General features: G+C 41.2%; 4 protein-coding genes across 21 annotated transcripts in view; 1 reads left to right on the top strand and 3 right to left on the bottom strand.

Moving 5' to 3' along the window:
- LOC129368236 (microtubule-associated protein tau-like) overlaps positions 1-4,326 on the bottom strand; it is a 29,610-nt gene extending 25,284 nt beyond the window's left edge. For 15 of the 17 annotated variants that reach the window (XM_055043125.1, XM_055043132.1, XM_055043138.1 and 12 more), the window contains exon 1: positions 4,210-4,326. The gene's annotated coding sequence lies outside the window, so the exon portion shown is untranslated. Of the gene's footprint in view, positions 1-3,136; positions 3,288-3,583; positions 3,926-4,209 lie in introns of those variants that run through there. The other 2 variants (XM_055043127.1, XM_055043126.1) reach the window with 2 other exon arrangements.
- Positions 4,327-7,415: 3,089 nt separating this feature from the next.
- Positions 7,416-13,961, top strand: lrrc59 (leucine rich repeat containing 59). 2 transcript variants are annotated; one of them, XM_055043158.1, is made up of 10 exons: positions 7,416-7,652; positions 8,262-8,459; positions 8,895-8,991; positions 9,069-9,922; positions 10,666-10,725; positions 11,313-11,471; positions 11,590-11,694; positions 12,104-12,176; positions 12,516-12,707; positions 12,808-13,961. In XM_055043158.1, the coding sequence occupies exons 4-10, from the start codon at positions 9,824-9,826 to the stop codon at positions 13,086-13,088; spliced, it is 969 nt and encodes a 322-aa protein (XP_054899133.1). In that variant the 5' UTR covers positions 7,416-7,652; positions 8,262-8,459; positions 8,895-8,991; positions 9,069-9,823; the 3' UTR covers positions 13,089-13,961. The 2 variants fall into 2 exon arrangements, with proteins under 2 accessions (XP_054899133.1, XP_054899134.1); XM_055043159.1 differs by lacking the exon at positions 7,416-7,652 and having other exon boundaries at positions 8,069-8,459.
- Positions 13,962-14,324: 363 nt separating this feature from the next.
- On the bottom strand, positions 14,325-16,326 carry nat9 (N-acetyltransferase 9 (GCN5-related, putative)). Its single transcript, XM_055043160.1, has 6 exons — positions 16,168-16,326; positions 15,569-15,678; positions 15,328-15,468; positions 15,174-15,233; positions 14,736-14,830; positions 14,325-14,674 (listed from the first exon to the last, which is right to left on the bottom strand). Exons 1-6 carry the CDS (start codon positions 16,242-16,244, stop codon positions 14,510-14,512), a joined length of 648 nt encoding a protein of 215 aa, XP_054899135.1. The 5' UTR covers positions 16,245-16,326; the 3' UTR covers positions 14,325-14,509.
- A 680-nt stretch (positions 16,327-17,006) lies between these two features.
- On the bottom strand, positions 17,007-20,682 carry syt15 (synaptotagmin XV). The gene is made up of 8 exons (XM_055043028.1): positions 20,612-20,682; positions 20,335-20,530; positions 20,062-20,219; positions 19,325-19,617; positions 18,131-18,298; positions 17,941-18,049; positions 17,682-17,864; positions 17,007-17,552 (listed from the first exon to the last, which is right to left on the bottom strand). Exons 1-8 carry the CDS (start codon positions 20,616-20,618, stop codon positions 17,413-17,415), a joined length of 1,254 nt encoding a protein of 417 aa, XP_054899003.1. The 5' UTR covers positions 20,619-20,682; the 3' UTR covers positions 17,007-17,412.
- Positions 20,683-21,545: the final 863 nt, after the last annotated feature.

The following is a 21,545-nucleotide window of genomic DNA, read 5'->3' as shown; positions in this document are numbered from 1 at the left end:
GAATTCAAAACATGAGGAACTCTTGAGGTTTAATTGTGCAAATCGTTTAACTGCTGAATGCTCGGAGACAAAAACACATCTACACACTCAGTTCTGTGAGAGAAATGAGCCACAGACTTCAATCAACAAGCTGCTAATTAACCAAGCAGAACAGTGAAGTTTTAAAGCCTGCTGAGCCTTTTCGTCTTCTGTCTGACGAGGAGAAGCTTTTTCTGACAGACGTTAGAACTCTGTCAGCTTTTCCTCTCTATTTTCAGCTTGGAGTAAATGCAAACATACAGGAGGGAAAATAACAGTTTTCACAGAGAATCAATTTAAAATATAAACCCTGAAAGTCAATACATGCAAAGCATAATCTGGGTGTTGCACCATGGTCTGGTTAGGATAAATTAATTGGTAAATGATCAGAGAGTGATCATTTACCAATTAATAGCCATGCTATATCACTTCCTACAAATCAAAGAAAGGGGCAGGAAGATATCATGTATAGGAAGCTAAAAAAAATAATTGTTTTTTGTTTTTAGAATATGAATAATACATCCATATAAACACATGTATACAAAAGTTGCTTAAATGTTCCAGCTTTATAGTGAAACGCAGGATAAAGACATGCCAGATACAAACCAAAGAAGTAAATTCAGTGATGTTGTCGGTTCTGCCAGCCTAAGCTCTCAGGGCAAAGCCGTCCAACGTGAGGCCGGCTGTTGGATGCGATCACATTTGGACTAAAGCCTAAAAGGGCCTCTCTGTGGTTCTCTGAGTGAGTTTTGACAAACAAGGCAAGTCTCTTGATTCAAATTTTTAATAATCTTTAAATATGTATCAACTATTTTTGCTTAAATGTACATTTGATACATGCGGATAAACTAATGTTTATTAGTTTATCCGCTCATATTAAAAAGTATTACCTTTTCATTAATTTCCATTAGTGTTTGTACACTGTGTGTTTGGATTTCATTTATTTTAAATCGCTTTTTTTTGTTATTATTTCTGCAATATTGAAACAATTTAATTTGAAATGTGAATTTCCTTCAAACAAAGTATGATGTCAGAGCAACACCATCACACAGCAACAGAATTCAACTTTGTGATCCTAAATTCTCCGTTAATATTTTGAGAAGCATAACGTCTTCAAAGCTCAAGCAGCAGTTTTCAAAAATTACATTATATAGCGTTACCACTAGAGACACGCAGCAGCTCCTGTGTGGCCCTTCAAGGACGCATGGGTGTAGACAACTGAGAACAAACTTATAAAGTGGTTTTCTTCACATTAACCATCAGATGAACGACAGTGAAAAACTGTAAATATTAAAGCTCTCGCACTATTTATTTTGTGATTTTTTTTGGGTTTGGTAGATTTGTCAAACAGTCGCTCAACTAAAAACATGAGCATAGACAGAAAACGAAATTTGAATTATAAAAGTGAATTAGACCCATGTTCAGTGCACACAAATCTTCCACTTCAAAGCCTGAGAGCTCTGCTCCTTTAAGGATCCTGAATAAAAACATTTCAAAGAATTACATAACAGCACAAACGATGATTGCATGACACATGCGCTGCAGCTCCTCCCAAAAGGATGGAGGGGGAGCAGGAATGCACTGGATTATCAACGGGGACGGGCATCTGGTAATGGCATCCTCATAATGGTTTTACTCCGTAAGCAGCACAGGGAGTGAAGCTGCAGTGAAACCTGACATCTGTCCAACAGATGTTTAATATGAGGGGAATAAAAGAAAAAACAATATATTCATTTTGTGAAAAACAGGAAAATGTCTGGAAATGTAATGAAATATCTTCTGCATTGTTTTATTTTGAATGTTTTCTTTACACGTTGATTAGATAAACGACCAAAAAGCCTCACATAACTGATGTTTTGTTGCAAAGTAGTAACATTTTAACTACTTTGCAGAGGAAGCACATCATTCAATTGATGATAATACTTTGAATAAAAACAAAACAAAAAAGCAAAGCATTTTTGCCAAAATATTTGTCTTATTATAGTTTATGTACATGTTGAGATTGAAGAAGGAATATGAGAACGAAGGCTGCTTCTTTATGAGCTGAACCATATTAAAATATGTTGCATATGAGCATAGAAGACAATAGAACAGCTGTACATAAACTAATGAAAACCATAAGCAGTACAAAGAGATATAGTTTATGCTAAACAAGACAAAGCATATGTCAACATTTAAGATTTTTACAAAGCTGAAAATCTGAGCAACAATGTCCTCTAAATGTTGGGAAATATGAATTTAGAGAAGTATAAACATTTTTGTTTGTTTTTATACCATTTTATTTATTTTTGCAATAGCTATTGTTTATTATTTAAACTGTTAATGACATTATTTGTTGGACAAAATGTAAGAAGGCATGACCAAAAACAATAACTGTTGGTTGCAGCTTTGCAGTAAAGGAACTCTAATTTGGACACATATCTGGACGTGGACTTCAGCACAGAGGAGAAAACTCATGAAAAGAATTGGTCTTTGCTAAATGTGTGCAAACCTGAGTTTGTACGTGCTCCTTAGACACAATGAAAATCTTGAACTTAAAATAGCCACACTGAGCAAACATACTCTCTGTACTGACAAAACTTATCCACATTTGTGCCCAATGGGAAGCCAAAACAGAGAGAGAATAAATTCAGCTGATTTGTGCCTCTGTAAATTTCATCTCTCCAGAAGAGTCACTGTTTTCCCTAAAGTTTAGAGGGGAGGGGTCCGTGTCTGTGTGAGCATTCCTGACCGTCACTCCAGTAACAATCCCAGCCAAAGTGCTGCAGAAACGTGCAGAAAAAACAGAGTGTCTCGGAGCATTAACAAGATGGCACCGAAGCGTCTTTTTTTCCTTCTTCTTTCAGTGGATCACCAGGCAGGTTGGAGAGGCTCCAAGCTGCGGTTACAGACTACAACATGCCTGCTCTGTGCGCACACACACACACACACGCACACACACAAATCAATGCTTTGCAAGTATGAGATGGAGGGGATGGATGGAGGACAAGGTGTGTCCGACTCCAAATCCATGCAGCTCGATACAACCCGCAGGTGTTATTGCATTAAAAACAGCCAATTAAAGCACACAAAGGGGGTCACGTTAAAAGGCTCTCCGGCTCAGATTGTGTCCACTGACCTCAGGTGGATTACTGTGGAGTCCATATGTGACAGATAAGCAAGCTGGCTCGCTGCACCGTTGAGCTAATGAAAAATGGGCTTGGCACAGGCGCACAGGCTCCTGACGCCCACGCTGTCTGCGCTCTTAAATAAATGTCATAATATAAAAACACAAAAGACACACATAATCAATGCAGTCAGGAGTCTGGGGGATGGGGGGAGGAGTTGGATCGTGTTTTGCAATGATTAAGCTGCAGAATTTAATACATGTTCACAGGTGAGGGGGGAGGAAAGAATGCATGGGAAACCATTCGGGCCCTGAGGTGCAAGAAAGACGCGAAAGATCCAGAATAGCGGGCAGCAAGGAAAGCAACATGAACGGCTTCACTGGCCAAATTTCAAACTAACGCGCTGAGCTCAAAGCAGGCAACGGAGACAGACAAAAGAACTGCGCACAGACACCAACCTGGAGTAAATATCACCCGACAAACATGACATCATTGTCCTCCTCAGACCTCGCAATAACAAGATTAGAAATATTCCGGCGGATTAGCGCCGTTAGAGCGTTCAAGGACAGGGGGGAACCTGCGCCGAGAAGGATGGTGGAGACATTTTTCTATGTGATCCCTGCGGGGGGATTGAGGCGAAAACACGCGAAATGCCGCGGCTATTGGAGAGGCGCCTGGGGCCGGAGCGATGATGGCTGCAACAAACACGTTTCTGCCTTTATTGTGGGGAGAGGGATCGATGAGGAGGATGGAGACGGCGCGTGGTGCACAAAAATAAAAACAACAGTAAACGTGTGCGCCAAAAGGAAGGAAGATAGAGAAAAAACAAGCGGCTGCAAGGGGGAGATGCCGCCGACGGACGACGCAGGAAAACGCGTTTTTCAGTCCTGAGCGGGATGTTTATGGCCGTAGAAACGCATGGAGGCCGAACCTCTCCCACCTCACACGAATATATGAAGGGACGAGACAAGGAATACCGATGGAGAAAAGACGACGCCGCGTCCCGCCCGCGCCTGAGCCTCCGTCTTCGAGCACCAAGTATTAATTCGGTGAAATGAAGGAAATGTGTCGGCGGTTTTCTTACCTGACGGCAGACAGCGGTGTCGTCTCTTCAGCGGCAGTCGCTCACCGGGCGCGCGCACACACAGACACACACACACGCACGCTCGCGCAGCTTCTCCGCGCAGTGCAGCGGTAGGCCGGACGGGGGCGCTGCGGAGCGGAGCCCAGTCCTGAAATGCAACCTGTCTGCTGACAGCAGCCATCTGCTGTCATGTAAATAAACACTAGCAAAGACATGACCTGTTTTGTGGACAAAAATTAACTGCAGAACGCAAGGAAAAAATTTGTTAACAGAATATCTTATTTTATTATAGGGATGACTCTTACATGCAAACTAATAGACAATAAAAATTTAAAAAATAGAATAGAGCATCACAAAATAACCACATTGCCTTATTGCTTTCAGTTTTATGTGAATACAAACATGAGGAGATTGGAAAAATGTCAACAGATGGTGGTTCTCCAAAATATGAACGCATCACAGGCCTCAGACTTTCATTTTGAAAGGGTGTCAGTTTTCCGACTGAATATTCCAGGCGTAAGACGTCATAAAATTCAACAACTTGAAACAGGAAGGTAGAAAGAAAGTTCATGTTTCCAAAGGAACAAAGGTGAATATGTTGAACATTAACAGTACATTGAAGCTGTAATTACAGACGCTCCCGCGTACAAAGGTCATGGCACATAAAACAATGCCTCCCTGTGTCAGCCTTCTTTTACTGCCCTCTCACAGCCTCACACAACTTTTACCACCAAGGAGAGAAAGCATCCATCTCCAGGGGAAACAGTATTGGAATCACTGACAGTCACATCTTTGACTCGTTGGCAGGATGCAACTCTTTGTGCCATCCTTCTCCCCCTCTTTTGGACATGTGCCCAGGCAACAGCTGCCACTGGCAGTGGGGCTGCAGATTATTTGGTTTTATCCCGTGGTGGGAGTTCACTGTGAGCCTGGTGCTGCTGTGAAATCATTGGCCTGACTTTAAAATCCCTAAGTGGTCAGAAGCTGCACAGAGGAGCTGATTCAATTTCACTGGCTTCACAGCGATTTGACTGAAGCTAAGATGGAAATGTGGTTCTGCATGACATGGTGGTCTGGTTTTTTTTTTAAGGTTGGATGCATGTTTTGACCTTGTTGACATCAAGGTCTGATTCTATCATGCAGCTGAGATAAAGATGAATTGGATCAGGCAATTTTTTCTCAGTCTGTTTCTGTCCAATGTTGGTGAGTCTTTGTGAATTATGATCCCAGTTGTCTGCAGCTGTAGTTCTTCTGCTTCAAAGTTCAAAATGTTGTAAACGCAGAGATTATATTTTGCATCCCTTGATTTTACTGAGAGGTTTAATTAAGTTACCGCCACCTTTCTATCACCTCGATACACTCCTCTAACAAACAAGGGGTTTTTGAATTACACATATAAAAATTGTCAACAAAGCCAAAATGTCATTCCATTAGGAGTTTTTGATATCTCCTCTCAACAAAAGGACTCTCTTTAGGCAACAGCAGAACATTTCTGCCTCCAACGTTGGAGGATTTTATCTTGCACCATGCTCATCACATTTGAAGCTTACAGAGTTTTTTCTTTAAAGCCTCTGTGGAAGACTTATGAATGGATACTGTGTTCTTTGCCATGTAAGAGACTCAGACATGTCTCCAGGCATGTAAACTGACTGTCCATCTGGCCCCGTCAGTCTGAAGGAAGATGTTGTGTAACATCATTTATCTGGCTTAGACAGATGAGAAGTTGTGGTAAATCCTTTGGATTACTTTGAAGTAGCCACCTCTTTTTTGAGGAAGCCAAAAACTTTTATCATTTATAGATTGGATCCCTTGATTATTCTGGATATTCTCTAAAAGAGACAATCCTAAAGCAAGAAACCCTGATCTGACAATTAGATTAATCATTTTCCGGCTTCTGGGTTAATTTGCAGCTTCTCCCATTATTACGACAGTTAAAGTTATGTAAAAAATATCTTGACGAAGAGGATGACACTATTATTACAAGTATAGCTAAAATTTTCCAAGTTGTTGTAAACATGCCTTTTAAATGCATCAAAGTATACATTTGTTTGATATATTTTTGTGTTATTTTACAAAAAAGAATGATACAATCACTTTCTACAAAAGGTAGCCAGATTTTTGTTTTTATATGGAAAATAAATCCATATGGAAATTATTAGATACTCTAAATGGTCAGGTAAGCCAGCTCCCTACTTTATCATTAAAATTATTATTTTTTAGGTGTATAACTAACCATGCTTTAAAGACAGTCTCCCTTTAAATTATGCAGACATTATTAATGGCGCTCATTTTTAAATGCATATGCTTGTTGTACATTATTTGCTTAGAGGAAAAACTAAAGAAAAGCCACTACATTAGACCTTTTTATACAGCCATTGACTTAATCTCTCCACAATATACATAACCACATAATCTCATAATTTCATTATTATGTGATCATTATAATAATAATATTATTACAGCAACAGTTATATTTTACTGAAATTATCTTACATGGAAAATATATACAATGTATACTATCTTGATTAGACGTTTACCTGCGGGTGGATGTGCCGTGTAGTCATGGTCAGCAGTAGCATCTTCAGCCTGGCTAGCTTTCTGAGAGAGTACAAACTGCCGCTTCTTAGCCCTCTCGAAAGCAGACTCTCTCATTGCCGGTGCAGTGAAGTTATTCCAGGACAAAATCCGCTAACAAATCCGCCAACAAAACCCTCCGGTGTGAAGTGGCGGCTCCATACGAAAGTGCTCCCCGTCTTTATGCAAAAGTCCGGACCTTCATCTCTTCGGATCGCCTGGATCCACTGCCTCCGTTGGTCCGGGTCCGTAGGGAACGCATGATATGTCAGATAAGGCTGTTTTCTTGCCCCACATGAACAACCAGATCAAACAAAAACAACTGCTCCGAGACTGAGCCATTTTCTTAGCCTTTCAATGCTAACGCTATAGCCACCGGAAATTGTCCACCCCCACATCCGCTTTATAAAACCCGCGCATGCGCACAACCGACCCGGCCCCGCGCATGCGCACAACCGACCCGGCCCCGCGCATGCGCACAACCGGCCCGGCCCCGCGCATGCGCACAACCGACCCGGCCCCGCGCATGCGCACAACCGGCCCGGCCCCGCGCATGCGCACAACCGACCCGGCCCCGCGCATGCGCACAACCGACCCGGCCCCGCGCATGCGCACAACCGACCCGGCCCCGCGCATGCGCACAACCGGAACCTGTAACTGAAAGGGCTGCGGCACTTCCTGTTTTGGTGACTGTAATTCAAGTACTCTGAAAATGGCTCTCCTCCTCCGGTCCTTTTCATAGTCCTTACTTAATTTGCCAGCTCTTTCTTTCGCTGATGCGGCGGAACTCGCAGCGGCTAATTCATCCACCAACAAACGTATGAAAGGATACAAGTTCTTCCACGAAAAATATATCCACCGCTATCAAGGTAAGAAAAGACGTAGCTTAGCGAGCTAACCGCTAGCTACAATATATGAACTACACAAACATCGTAATGAAGCTTAACTTAGTTTGCTAAATTACGTACATAATTTAAACTTCTAAATTATATTCAGATTACATTCTGAAATGTATTTGCCAGTACAGTTTGTGAAAAACAGCATGCTAGGACTTAGTTATGAGATACTAGATGACGCTTGATGTTGAAACTCCTGCATGCCTGCAGTGTCCAATATTGTCGAGGGACAGGTAGTTGTCAGAGCTAGATGCTTCAGATCCATGAACAAAAATGAGAAACCGCATAAGCTGCAGGTTTGAAACAGTCAGAAAGCCGGTTGGCTCTTGTTCTGTAGTTCGAGTTCCTGATCATATTTGACAGATGAAGAACTTCCACGTACGACTTCTGGACAACTCAGAGCTTTTTTCTTCCTGTTCAGAAGGGACTATTTGTTTTCTGTTTTTGTTGCGGTTGCAACATAGTCTGTGTTTTTTCTGCTGTTGTTGAAGCTTACCTTCAAACTAGAATCTATTGTTTAAAGCTAAACATGCTATATGTATTGATGTATATATGTGTTACTAAAACAGTTGTCTATTTTAGATATCACTGGGTGTTGGAAAAGAAAAGGCTGAATTACTGGATCATTCCTGTAGCTGTGCAGCTGGTAAAGGTTTTAGCAATCATGTAGTTGCACTTCTTTACCAGACTGCACACTACTCCCAACTCCAGCTGCCAACTGTTCCTCCTGCACTGGCCTGCACAAGTGATTTACAAAGATGGCACAGACCAAGAACACAGGTAAGAAAAAAAGAGTGGAACACATTGTCCTCTGGGATGTGATATATAAATATACTAGATATACTAAATTATATACATTGCATATACTGTCATAAACATATGATCTTAAAATAACAGTACTATAGTTATGTACACAATTTATTCCTCCTTTGATTATGTTACACTGCCATTTACGTTTCTTTCCCACCTCTATTTTATAATCGCCATATAAAATTTGTTGTAATCTCAATATTGTGTCAAATATAGTTTGTTTGGAATATTTCTTTTTTGTAGGCAATGAAAAAAATACATGCTCAACTGCTATCAATTAATTTATTTGCGAGTTGAGTAAAAATCTAAACTGTGCCAAATCAGTCCAATTATGTCCTAACAAATTGCTCACTCATCCATTTATTTGTTCTTTAGTTTGACATCTTTCTGTGTATTTCTTGTAAGGGGAAACATCCTGAACCTGCCAGCAACATGGTGGTGTAGAAGCCCAAAACTATGGGGAAAAGATATCTGCACTCCACACTTTACAGAGCTTACACAGGTATAACGTTTGGTTTGTTTTTACATGTATGTTTCCTTTGTCAAAATTTAATATGATTATGTCACTGATGTTTGTAGGACCACTTCCAGAACCCGACATTCTGGCATCAGGAGAAAATCTACGCCAGCTGGAGTCCAAACCACTTATCGCTCTTGTCCTAGATGGTCTTTCACATTTGGTGCTGGTTCCATCCAAATTTGGGCCTGTGCCACAGGGCTCACCAATGTCTTATCAGTGCCCACCTGAAAAGTCCTCTGGTAGCATCATTCTGCACCACATGACTCCAGACTTCCCTTCTCTTCCTTTGATGCTGCATGGTCTTCCAAATATGTGCTTTGTGCCCACACTTGGTCAACTTATGCATCTTCATTCTCTGCAAGTGTCACTGGAAATGTCTTATGAAATAGAAGCCAGAACAAGACAGCAACCCAACATCTGCTTTAAAAAAAGGTCTATTTGTGCCACTACATCGTTATCTGCTGTGTCCTCCTCTACGGTAGAGGGCGCTGTCTCGTTAGCGTCGCCACGTTGCTCAACCAATGACGTGGATTTTCATTGAGAGGCAGTCAGAGCTCGAAATACGTAACTCTAACAGAGATTATTCTTCGTTTGGTTCATATTTACACCCCGAAACGCTCGATTTCTGTCTCTTTCTTGCCATTATTGGACCTAGTTCTGCTCCGGCTGTTGCCCCAGGCGAACAGTGACGTAAAACGTCTAGATTTACCGTGTTTCCTGTTGTCTGCTGATCAGGAGTGTGTGCAGTAAAGCAGCTATACTCGGTTCTGAATCTGGTGAGCTCTGGTGCTGTTTTCCCCCTCCAGACTGCAGGATGAGTAAACCCAGAGTTTTAAACCTGAAGGATAAAATCAGCGGGAACGAGGCGGACCTGAGCCTGAGCAACCTCAGTGAAGTGCCAGTCAGAGAGCTCGTAAGTCTCCCAGCAGCTTTTATTTCCTCGTGTATCTCCGAATCAAACCTCAGTTCGTGCATCCACACACTTAAATCCAGCACTCGCTTCCTGTCCGATCATCTGACTTATTTTGTGCATTCTTCATAACCAAATGATCAATCGGTGCAACACGCGTCCATCATCAGTCATCACATTATAACCACCTTCATAATACTGTGGGAAGGTTGTTCCCTCAGCATCAGAATGCTGGTCTCCAAGACTTTGTCAGGACCCCTTTAAATATCTTCAGAAATGTTCTAGTTTTTTACATGGTCACGCTTAACGTCACGCGAACAATATATCTCCACTGACCTCTGCAGGCCATCAGCATCCCAGAAGAGCTGCAGTTTAGCAGATTGCTTCACACACAAAGCAGACTGACCTGCTTTTATTTCAATTTTTAGTCATGGCATTAGCCAGTAGGTATTGTCCATTTTTATTATAAATGATATAAAATCCAAGCAATCATTAATGGTCACTTTGAAGGTCATAATCCTGAATTTTCATTATTATTATTTTTTTTTTTTTATCAAGACCTTAATAAATGCCAAATCAAATATCACATATCACAAGATCGTCAATCTTCATCTTGTGAAATTATAAACTGAAGAAGTCACACTGTGAAATCCGTTGGTATTAAGATATTTATGCAGTTTGATAAGTTAAACTGATTAGGAATATAATGGTTATTAATCTAAATATTGCTTTGTTTTCTCCTACAGTCTTTATATCCTAAAGCCACCGTCGTGGACCTTTCTTGCAACAACATCATCTCCCTTCCTGTGAGTATCAAACACACACGTTGCTGAATTTTTGACCTAAATGATTAATCGCTTGAAAGGGCAGGGAGATGTTTGCATAGCCACCTGCTGCTTCCAGATCGCACCGCTAAGAATAAAACCATTGAAAGAAATCCATAGGTGCTCTGAAGTAGATGCTTTGGTCAGACGAGACATAAACTGATCTTTAAGTCCTCCATGAAAAACACTGTGCATGGAGGAAACCTTACGCTACGGCCTGACCGAACCATCTTCTTGGTGAAATGTGGTGGTGACGGCATCATGCTGTGGGGAATACTTTTCTGGTCAGAGCTGATGGGAAGATGTGTGTATGTTCATCTCCTGGCAGGAGGAGAAAGACCCTAAATATACAGCAAGAGCCACAGTTAAATTATTAGCTTAGATTTAGTCACATTAAGATTTTTTTTAGCTAGAATTGTCTAGTCAAAACCTCGACTTAAGCTCAGTTGTAGCAGAACTTGGAAATGTATATTTGCAGCTGCTTGCCATCTAATATAGTTTTTTTCTTCTCCTAACACAGTTATGTTCAAATACATGATTGTCTGTTTTACCCCACTTCTCTTACGCAGCCAGAGTTTTGCAGCCTCATCCATTTAGTGAAGCTTGACCTGAGTAAAAACCAGCTTACCTGTTTGCCAGATGACCTGGGGAACCTGGTGAACCTGCAACACCTGGACCTTTACAACAACAAGCTGATGGTCCTGCCTGTCAGCTTCTCTCAGCTGAGGGTGGGTAGGATGATATTTTATTTGTAGGGTTGTGCCAAAAAGCCTTAAATACTGCTAATATGTGCAATGTTAGCAGTATTGTTGACTTACTGTTTTTTTTCCCCCCTTTTTGTTATAGAGTCTGAAGTGGCTCGATCTGAAGGATAATCCTCTGGAGCCCGGTTTGGCCAAAGCGGCAGGAGACTGTCTGGATGAGAAGCAGTGCAAACAGTGTGCCTCTAAGGTGGCTGCAACACATTCAGCAGCTTTACACACAAGAACTAAATGATTCCATAAAGATTTCTTCTTTTCCCTATGTTATCAATGTCATCAGAAAACATTAATAGATCGAGATTTAATTTCACTGGAATTCCAGTTCCAGTCAACGAGAGCAAATTGCCCAGAAAACAAAGCAGCCACAAACCATTACACCACTACAAACATGTTTGAATGCAGACATAATGACACACGCCTGATATGAAATTCGATGTTTCTCTCATCAGTCCTTATGTGATATTTTCCCTGATGTTTTGGAAAACTTTAAGATGTTTCTTTTGGAAAATATGATGCTGGTCTTTGTGGAATATTTTTTTTTCTTTGACCTTAACTGAGGCCAGCTCAAAAATAAAAACTTGAATGTTGGTGTGTTTCAGGTCCTCCAGCACATGAGAGCCATTCAGGAAGAGTATGATCGTGCACGAGAGAAACGCCTGTTGAAAGAAAAAGGTAAATAATTGAATGTTTTCCCCCTAGAGGAAAGATTTTATTCTTGGAGCTATTTTGAAACCCATAAAGCACATATGACAGTTCTTGCGTCAAGAAAAATGGCTTTAATCAAATTTTTTTCTTGCAACATATCCACCAATTATTAGTTTGTGGATCTCTCTCTATTTTCTTTCATCTCTATGGTTTGTCCTATTTAAAGTCTGAATCCATAAAACAGACCAATTTGCTTTATTTGCGTTTTCAAAATGGATCGAAATGTCTCAGAAGCCTGCTTATCTGCGCAGCAGTGTCGATAAATCAGGAACAGGGGGATGACCTTGTGTCGTTTTTGCACTTAAGAGCTGGAGAGGAAGAAGGAAGCGAAGCAGAAAGAGCGGGAGGCCAGAGAAAGGGAAGCTCGCAAACGGGAGAAAGCGGAGGAGAAGGAGAGGAGGAGGAAGGAGTACAACGCTCAGATGGCGGCTCTGGCTGTGCGGGAGCAACAGAAGAAGAAGGGCGAGGAGAAGAAGAAAAAGAACGGGCAAGCAGCAAGTGGGGCTAAAAAGTTTTTTATTCTGATTGTTGGGTCTTTCCAAAATCTGAGGTTTCGGAAGCTGAAGAAACTTCAACACCACTTTTCTTGTCTTCACAGATAAAAAGGTCGATGTGAAGCCAGCAGCTAAATCACAGCGTTCTCTCATCGGCTGGATTTTTAAGCTCCTCCTCCTGCTGATGCTGGGGGTAGCCGGAGTTGCTGCCGCATGTCGGCTGACCGACCTGCAGAGGGAAGAGGTCTGCGTGCCGATCAACGCGGCAGTGGACGACTGTTTATCCTGGGCCAAAGTGCAGGAGGGCGTGGCCAGACAACTGCTACGCAATCTGTCTTCTGCTGCTAAGGACCTTCTGGAGTCCACACAAACATCGAAGAACTAAACCCTGCCATCAGAGATGAGAGCTGCAGGCTTTTCCTGGTGTCCCCGGGATGTTTTTTTTAACATGTAGAAACCATCGCTCCTGTTTGCGATGCCGGGATGTGGAAGGCCTGCACAGAGACTTATTCCTATGGAATTACTGTCAAAATCTTACTATGGCCTGTTTTCTTCTTGCATCAGCTAAATATCTCCCTGCGGACGGCGTTTTGCACTTTACATTAATTGAAGCGCGGGCTGCCCTTGAGCTGTTCAGCTAAATGTGAAGCGGACGGGTCGGTGCTGCTCGGGAGTGTCGTCAGAGGTGTGCGCGTGCCAAAGCTTGTCGCTGTCGGCGCATGTGCAGTGCCTTCTCCATCTAGGTCGCTGTTTACCTCGCAGGTAAACGCTGTAAATGCTTGCAGCTGGTCATCCGAGTCACTTTTGCTACATGACAAATAAAAAAACAGGCACATTTTTGCCAAAGACGCAAGAAAGTGAGTGTTCATGTTATTTCTGAGGAGCAAACTGCTGTTTTCACTAGAGCTTAAAGATTACCTGTCCTAATTTAACATGGAGTCATATTGAAAATGTAACAGTTAAAACATTTCAGACAGATTAAAAGCTAAAGACTTTCAGTTTTAAGATGTTTCTGCAGCCAATACATTTGTCTGTGTAAAAATTTGTATTTACGTCACAATTTCAGATCTGAATGAGAGAACATATTTTTTTATTGATTTGGGAGGGACAGTGCATATTAGCAATTCTCAAACGCCACAATTAGCAAACGATCTATTTTTATTCTGTTGTCCCTGGACAATGAGTAATTTATGTTGCTAAAAATAAAATAAAAACTTTAATATTTGCATTATGCCAGTTTCTAAACTCTTCCAGCAAATTACTTACAAATACCCTTTAAAATTTCTCCAGATCTTCCTATGTACTTGGAAATTTGCATCAGGAAACAATCAATTGGCTGTATAAAGAATCCAATCTTCCCACATTTCTCTTTTTATAAACATCTGAAGAGTGCGGCATGTTCCTACACTCGGCCTCTTCAACTAATCGAATACAGCAAAAGATTACCTTCAGAAGTCACCTGTTTAGTACGTGGAGTGCACCTGTGAGCAATATCCCAGTAGGAATACTCATATGAGCATAAAGCTTACCGATGTGCACTGGTCAAAGTGGCAGCGTGTTGAGAGCATGGTTGCTTAAAAAGGCCGAGAAAAATACAAAATAAGTAGGAAGCATCCATCTATTTGACCTTTTGTTGAAAGCTTTATTCAGCAGGAGGTTTGCTTTCATCCTGGCAGTGGAACAGTGAACCTGCAGCGTTTCGTTGAGGTTGTCAGGGGAGCAATCTGGACCAAAACGAGAGCTCTCTTCCTCAAAGGGAGGGCGGTAAAGTCTCTGTGTTTCTGCTTCACAAATACTGGATGGAGCTCACAGTAGTTCACCTCCCTGCTGGACCAGTTCATGTCTGCTGCAGCATGTTTGCTTGTAGTCCCTTTCCTTCATGCAAGCCAGGTCTTCCTGCAGCTTGGTCCGAACGGAGTCGTCCACCATCAGCTCGAGGGTCACCTCTTTGAAGACGTTGCACACGGATACCTGCAGAGATGGCGGTTACCGTCTGAACTTCCTGCGCAGCAACCTGAAGTCTCCTCCTTACCTCCTGAAACTGCAGCTTGTTGAACATGGAGATGCTGACTTGGTTGTCCAGACCAATTTTTGCTTGAAACTTTTTGATTCCGAGTTTGCTGATTCCTGATGAAGAGCGCACAATTCCCACGTCAATGCAAATGCATTTATTTGAAAGGGATAATGTGACATTTCTGGACCATTTTGTTTTTATGACATTTTCACATTTTGAAAAGCAGGACATATTTCATTTAACTGTTGACGCTAATACCAATCGATAAACATTTTCCTTCATGTTCTGTTTGTCGGCTATGATTAGTGTCCTTAATGTGCCACCTAGAATGTTATATCCAACCAAACACTGCATTTATAGTCGTTTGCCTTTTGATACACTAAGGTACTCAAAATAAAAATGTTTAAAAAATGGCAGGTTTAGGTTATAACTTGACAAGCAGCAACAGCTTCTCACCGTAGCTCATCATCATGCGAGTCACTTCCTTCCCAATGCCTCTTCCTCTGTAACTGGGTTCTGTTCAGGGAGGGAGGAACAAAATAGTTCAACATTTTTAAAACTTTTTTTTTTTTAAATAAGGCTCTCAACCAAACAGCAGAATGTGCGTCACCTGCTATCATGACCTCCAGCTCTGCCAAGAATGGATCTGAGGGGTCGGTCAGGAAGATGTTGACGTCTCCCACCATGCACTGCTCCTCATCGACACCTGGGTCCACCCAGCGCTGCTTGTCCAAGATAATAAATGTGCATTCTGGAAAGTTGCAGCTTGAAACATTAAAAAAAACAAAAGCGAAAACATTTGTCACACGTTGACTGATTCATAGTTATGGTTTGGGTTTGTGGCACCGTACTGTCATTGTCTTCCCTCCAGCTCTTCTGCATGTCGTACTCCTGCTGCAGGCTCAGAGGCTCTGAGGCGGTCAGCTGCTGCAGCTCAGGAGATTTCATCCACTCATGATATCTGGGGATAACAAGAGGATGTACCAGCATTGATTATTGGTTTGAACTACATATGATTAATAACTATATATATATATATATATATATATATATATATATATATATATATATATATATATATATGTGTGTGTGTGTTACATTTATTACAGTTAAAATAAGTCATTACTGAAAAAAATTTGTAGAAGTCGATTTTGTAAAACAGGTAGGTTACTTTTAAAACGTATTTAAAATATGTAGTTTGATTTATTTTCAAAGGCAACTTAAGATAAGTTTGAAGTGCATTTTAAACACTCTTTGATTCATGCACATGGCTGTTTCATTTCGATTTGGAGTTCATCTTTGTCTCAAAGATCTCTAATATTGGAGCCAAATTAAATATATTTAGTTCCAAATAGAGACTCAAATCAGTTAAACGTATCGTTTCTACGGGGTCACCAAAGCAGTCCTGCACGGATCAAAAATAACCCGCACCGTAACGGCTGGTACTGACCTGGGGACATGCTCTTCATTATATGGAACCAGAAACACTGTGTGTCCCTCCAGTAACGTGTTTTCATTTATTTTCATGATGAATAGACGGCTACAAACAAACTCATAGCAGCTGAGGAGGGCTTCCGTAATCTCTCGCCACGGTTCCTCCTGCGACTGCGCACAGCGGACCAAGTAAGTGAGGCGCCGCCTGCTGGACAGCAGCAGTACGTTCATGTCTGAGTGCTCCCTTTTGATTCTGATTTTATGTTTCCTGTTTGCTCCTTGTTACACAGTTACATGTCAAGAAGACGCATAAATCTGCTAACATGCCAGCAACAGTTTGATTTTGAACTTTAATTGTAGTTCAATTCGCTTTATTTATTTACTGTCAAATAAAGACAAAAGGCTTATTGTGCTCGGTTAAAATTTATTAAGGGATTAGTGTGCAAGGCTATTCTAAGTGCTTTACAGAAAAATCAAGAATAAGAGTTTACAAACAGAGGCATAAATTAAACAAGATACAAAAAATGAAATAGAAATAATGGGAGTCACATTTGAAGAATACTTTATTTTAAAAAGGGAAATTAAATACATGAATGCAAGATGTATAAATACTTCTGCAATGCCTGAAGACAATCAATTAAGGTATTTCTTTTCATCTCCAACTCTAAAATTAATGTCAACTTTTGATGACATTATTGGTGTGTCTGGGACTGAAGGTCAAATAGAGGGACACACTAGAGCATATATATATATATATATATATATATATATATATATATATATATATATATATATATATATATATATATATATATATATATATATATAAATATTTTTTTTTTTTTCCAGCCCAGTTGTTGATCAGCTCCAAATAATAACTCGTTAACAAATTAAGCTCTTTAGTGACATCTGGTGGCGAAAAGTCTGAAGAGCAGCTTTAATTTACACCAAATCTCCAAACGAGATTTTACTTTCTTTAGACGTGTTGAATCAAGTGTCAGGCTACCAAGACCTTGATTCTTCCATGTGGACCTTGAAACCTCACTGAGTGGCCAACCAAATCAAGCTTTGACACAACACTTACAAAGCACTATGTTGCTTTTGGCGACACATGCTCCAGAGCTTCAGCTTTAAGCACGCCGTCACTAATAGTAGCTCCTTGAGACAGGACTTTTGCTTAAGATAAACAAATATTTGAAGTTTTTTTTTTCTTTTTTTTTCCTTTTTTCTCCCCTTTAGCCTCTGAATGCTATGTTGGGATTTATGTTGCCCGGCCCAGTCTGTGCCACATTCTGACCGGGTCTTGTGTCTTGTTGATCATGTCCATCCAATGTTGCAGCTGAAGACCCCTGGCGTACATGAAGGGGCCCAACACCAGCACTCCCAGCAGAACTGGAGGTTCTGAAAGCAACAGTCATATTGACAGTCATAAAAAATGTCTTTTTTTTTAACATGAACACAGATGATTTAAGAAGTTTTAATAGAGAGATGTGTGTTTTTTTTTTTTGACTCATTAAAAAGTTTTTTCACCTGAGCGGTTGTCGTTTGGATGCTGCAGCTCAAATCTTAAACAGGCGTCATCCAGGTGCTGCGGTCGGAGTTTAAAAGTCATCCTGTAGTTGAAGATGGGATCCTGTTCACCTTTCACCACACAGCTGCGCTTCGTCTTCACCATCTGAGTGTGTATCTGCAAGCTCACCTGGACACACACACCTGCAGGAACGCAGACGCATGCTGTGGCGCACTGAGCAGGTAAAAGCCTTGATTTCATAGATGAAATTCTTCAAACCTGCGTCTGTGAGCAGCTGAAGGCCTCGAGCTCCCAGAACCACCAACGAGAGCCGCTGCAGGGATGAACTGTAGCTGAGGGATATCTGCACATCACCCAGCTCTGAACACTGGCGAAGGTTAGAGGGCAGAACCGCTCTGAGCATGTCGATCACGTCTTTGTGGATGTGTGTGGACGTGTTGGTGTTTACCTGCGTCTCCTCTTCGGGATCAAGGTCTCTCCACAGAACTCTGCCGGCCTGACCAAGCTCCCCTTCCAGGGGAAACAACACTCTGCCCACGGCGTGCCGCTTACCATCTTTCTCCACACTCAGCACACACACACTCAGGGTGCTCCGCAACACACACACTGCTGATACCTGTAAAGCACATACATACACATACACACTTAGAAGACATGTCTTGTTAAACGATCAGTGTGTATTGCTGCGCTCACATAGATTTGTAACACATATATCAAGTGTTTATTTCTCCTACATTTGGTAGTTATGGGTTGCAGTTGATAGAATTCAACATTCAGTTTCACAGAAAGTTTGAATATTACTTCCTGGCCGATGGCAACTCCGACTTCAGACTCGATGAAACTCAGTGGACCAACACCAGCAGATTACTTGGCCTGACTGTGGAAACTTTCCACTAACTTGGAACTTGCTCAAGCCTCATAAGCCTGTTATCATCTATCCATTCCAGGAACTCAAGAAGCCTTTTAGATGAGAGCTGAAATCTCTTCAAGAAACAATAGATGTTCTGTTTCAGCACTTAAGATTGTAAATGTCCCGGATGACTAAGAATCTACACTCTTATGTTCGCCTGTGCATCGTAGACTCTTAAACCTTCATTCCTAAATTACATAAAAGAAATAACATTTTGTTAAAAGAAGATTTTGAAGTATTGAGCATCAGTTTAGTCTCTCTTATCCTCAGCCTCAGCTTGATATAAGATTTTTTTTTTCCATGTCTTAAATGTGGTTGTGTGTGGTGGCTTTTGAAGCAGCTTTAGTCCACACTTTGTATATCTCCCCCAAAAAACCTCCTCAGTTGGATTTGTTTTAGAATTGTTGTGTCGATGCAATTATCCATTTTTGTATTGCATTTTTTCCTTCCACTTAACTTTCCTTTAATATACCTGAATAAAGCTCTGTGTGAACAGCTGCGATGTTTGTTAATTACCCTCCTTATGAAGCAGTGTTTGCTGGACAGTTGTTAAGTCTTCACTATGATTGTGACCCTGAAGTTTGGAGCTTGTTTTAGCTTAGTCACTTCTCACTCAGACTTTAACGAGTTCAAAATGTATGTTTTAGCTTATAAACTCAATTACTAAGGAAAAGTAACTTTCAGTAATGCTCCTGGGAACTCAAAGTTGCAAATTCAACCACATGTCCTTGCCTGGAAAATCAAGCAGTCGTTAAACTCTGGGTCAGGCCCCGTCCCCCGGGCCTTAGCCTGCCGGGGCCTCCGGTCATCGGGAAGAAGCCGCAGCTCCACCAGCGTCGTGTTGCTGTGGAACCGGGGGAGGAGGTTGCTGAGGCGCAGCAGGGAGACCACGAGCTGCTCGCTGCTGTGACGATACTCTACAGAGAAGCAGAGGCGCGTGGCCATGCCAAGAGGAGGGGCCGCCACCTCGTTCAGAGGGGTCATAGAGTACAGACCTGTCAGCACCGACCCCACTGGGTACCAACCTAAAGAAAACCAGGGATGCAGAAAAATCAATCAGAATACAAACAGATTTCGGATACTGCCAACTCTTCGCTTGGCTGATCTACTGGAGAATCTCTGTTGTTCACTGTAAAGGCAAAAATACCAATCAATAAAATTCAGAAAGAAGAATTACCAATTAAATTTCTGGAAATGTAAAACCTAACATTAACATAAACACATTATACTTCACATCTTAATTATTCACTGCGCTGGGCTAAGTTGCGCCAGTATTAGTTTTCGGGAACATATTATAGTTATTGTACCAACCAGCAGGTTAATAATGAAGGTTTAATTTTTAAATGTAAGTTTTTTCCTTTAATTTGTTATGGTACCAGAGCCAGACCATAACATTTTGAAAGCCTAGATCGTAGATTTCAAATTAAAAGCATTTCTTTAGTGCAGTAACTGCAGCACTCATGACCTACTTCTCACTGACAGTGACCCACGGTGAGCCAGAATGTCTCGCTGAGCATCCGCCTTCATCGCTCCCTCCTGTTCTTTCCCCTGGCTCTCAACATCTCTCAGAACCTCAGTATTTTGTGGAATATAGTGAGGAGGTAAAGAGAACGGGATTTCATCATGTCTTACATAAACAACAACAAAAACAAAACAAAAAAAAAAGCATTTAGGTCCACTGGTTTGGCATTTTCCTGGGGTTAATCTCAATACATCCACTAATATTTGCTGCTGGTACTTGCCTGGCACAAAAGCCTTGAGACACAGAGATCACCGGAGCAGAGTGGGCCGGTACCGATGGCACCGTGCTGATCAGCTCCTGATACTGACCCTGCTTGTTCTTCTTCCTCCTCAGGCAGCACATTGTCAGAATCAGCAGCAGCAGCACGAGCAACAGCAGACCAACGGACAGACAAACAGGAAGCAGCAGCGCCTGGTCTGAACAATCAGACACCCAAACTTATTCTCACAGGATTCACTTCTGTCCCAAATGTGTCTTTAATGCGTCTTTATTCTCACCAGTCATAATAAAAGTTCTTCTCGTCAGCTTTAACTGAGACAGAATGGCCGTCCAAACATGAAGCAGCAGCTTAGTGTTCTGCCTGAACTGTAAGTGACGGTGAAGAGCAGTGAGACTTGGATGCAGCTGGCCGTTTCTCACCATATTACGCTGCTATCTAAAAGACTGGATTAGTAGAAATACACGTTGGGCATTTTGTTGACTTTGGAATTAAATGCTAACCGGTATTATGAACTAAATTTTTACTGCATCGTAATAGTATTATATTAGAATATAAATGGTTAAGTTCAAAATTTTCTCTCTGCATGATTAGAGTGATTAATTTAGTGAATATTTTTTATAATGCATTGACCCTACATAAATAAATACATTTTTAACTCAATTGTGTTATGAATATATAAATACTGTGGTGTGGAAAAGTTTTTACCCCTCCACAATTTTCTTTTTTTTTTTTTTTGCATGTTTCTCATGTTAGCCAATGTAAATATCAGTCACAGACAACACAAAATGCAGTGTTTAAATGAACGTGTTTAATATTACGATAAATAAGATTAGTAGATTTCTAAGGAAGCTCAGTCACTGACTCTTGCATTAGCTCCTGTTGAGAAAGCATATGGTGACAGAGGAAAGGAACAACTCCCTTGTAACAGCAAGAGGCCTCCAGCAAAACCAGAACCAGGTTCAGTAGAGGCAGCCATGTTTTGAAACAGGACAGCCTAATCCCTTTTAGAAACAAAGAAAACCTTCAATCTTTCACTCAACAAGTTCTGTTTGAGGTTACTTCAGACTGAGACAGTAAGTAAATGTTGTTGTATGCTAATTGCTACTAGCCAAATAGTTTTTGTTTGTGCTTATTGTCTAAATTTAGCATGATAACATACTAATTAACACTGTCACTTTTGTTATTTGACAAGAAACCAAATACAGTTTTAA

This window comes from Poeciliopsis prolifica, unplaced genomic scaffold (assembly GCF_027474105.1).
Source record: "Poeciliopsis prolifica strain line A6 unplaced genomic scaffold, Auburn_PproV2 SCAFFOLD018, whole genome shotgun sequence".
Lineage (NCBI taxonomy): Eukaryota > Metazoa > Chordata > Actinopteri > Cyprinodontiformes > Poeciliidae > Poeciliopsis > Poeciliopsis prolifica.
The sequence above is the reverse complement of the archived record's forward strand: the minus strand, read 5'-3'. Positions and strand labels throughout refer to the sequence as shown.

Bases quoted from the DNA above. Each gene is read 5' to 3' on its own strand.
- syt15 (XM_055043028.1), bottom strand. The intron at 18,299-19,324 runs GCAAGGACATGT...TGTGCTTTACAG, and splicing joins ACGACTGCTTGATTTTCCAG to GTATCAGCAGTGTGTGTGTT. The intron at 18,050-18,130 runs GTAAACACCAAC...AACCTTCGCCAG, and splicing joins ATCCCGAAGAGGAGACGCAG to TGTTCAGAGCTGGGTGATGT.
- nat9 (XM_055043160.1), bottom strand. From the start codon at position 16,244: ATGAAAATAAATGAAAACACGTTACTGGAGGGACACACAGTGTTTCTG. The intron at 15,679-16,167 runs GTCAGTACCAGC...TGTTATCCCCAG, and splicing joins AATGAAGAGCATGTCCCCAG to ATATCATGAGTGGATGAAAT. The intron at 14,675-14,735 runs GTAAGGAGGAGA...CCATCTCTGCAG, and splicing joins ACAAGCTGCAGTTTCAGGAG to GTATCCGTGTGCAACGTCTT.
- lrrc59 (XM_055043158.1), top strand. From the start codon at position 9,824: ATGAGTAAACCCAGAGTTTTAAACCTGAAGGATAAAATCAGCGGGAAC. The intron at 11,472-11,589 runs GTGGGTAGGATG...TTTTTGTTATAG, and splicing joins TCAGCTTCTCTCAGCTGAGG to AGTCTGAAGTGGCTCGATCT. The intron at 12,708-12,807 runs GTGGGGCTAAAA...TTGTCTTCACAG, and splicing joins AAAGAACGGGCAAGCAGCAA to ATAAAAAGGTCGATGTGAAG.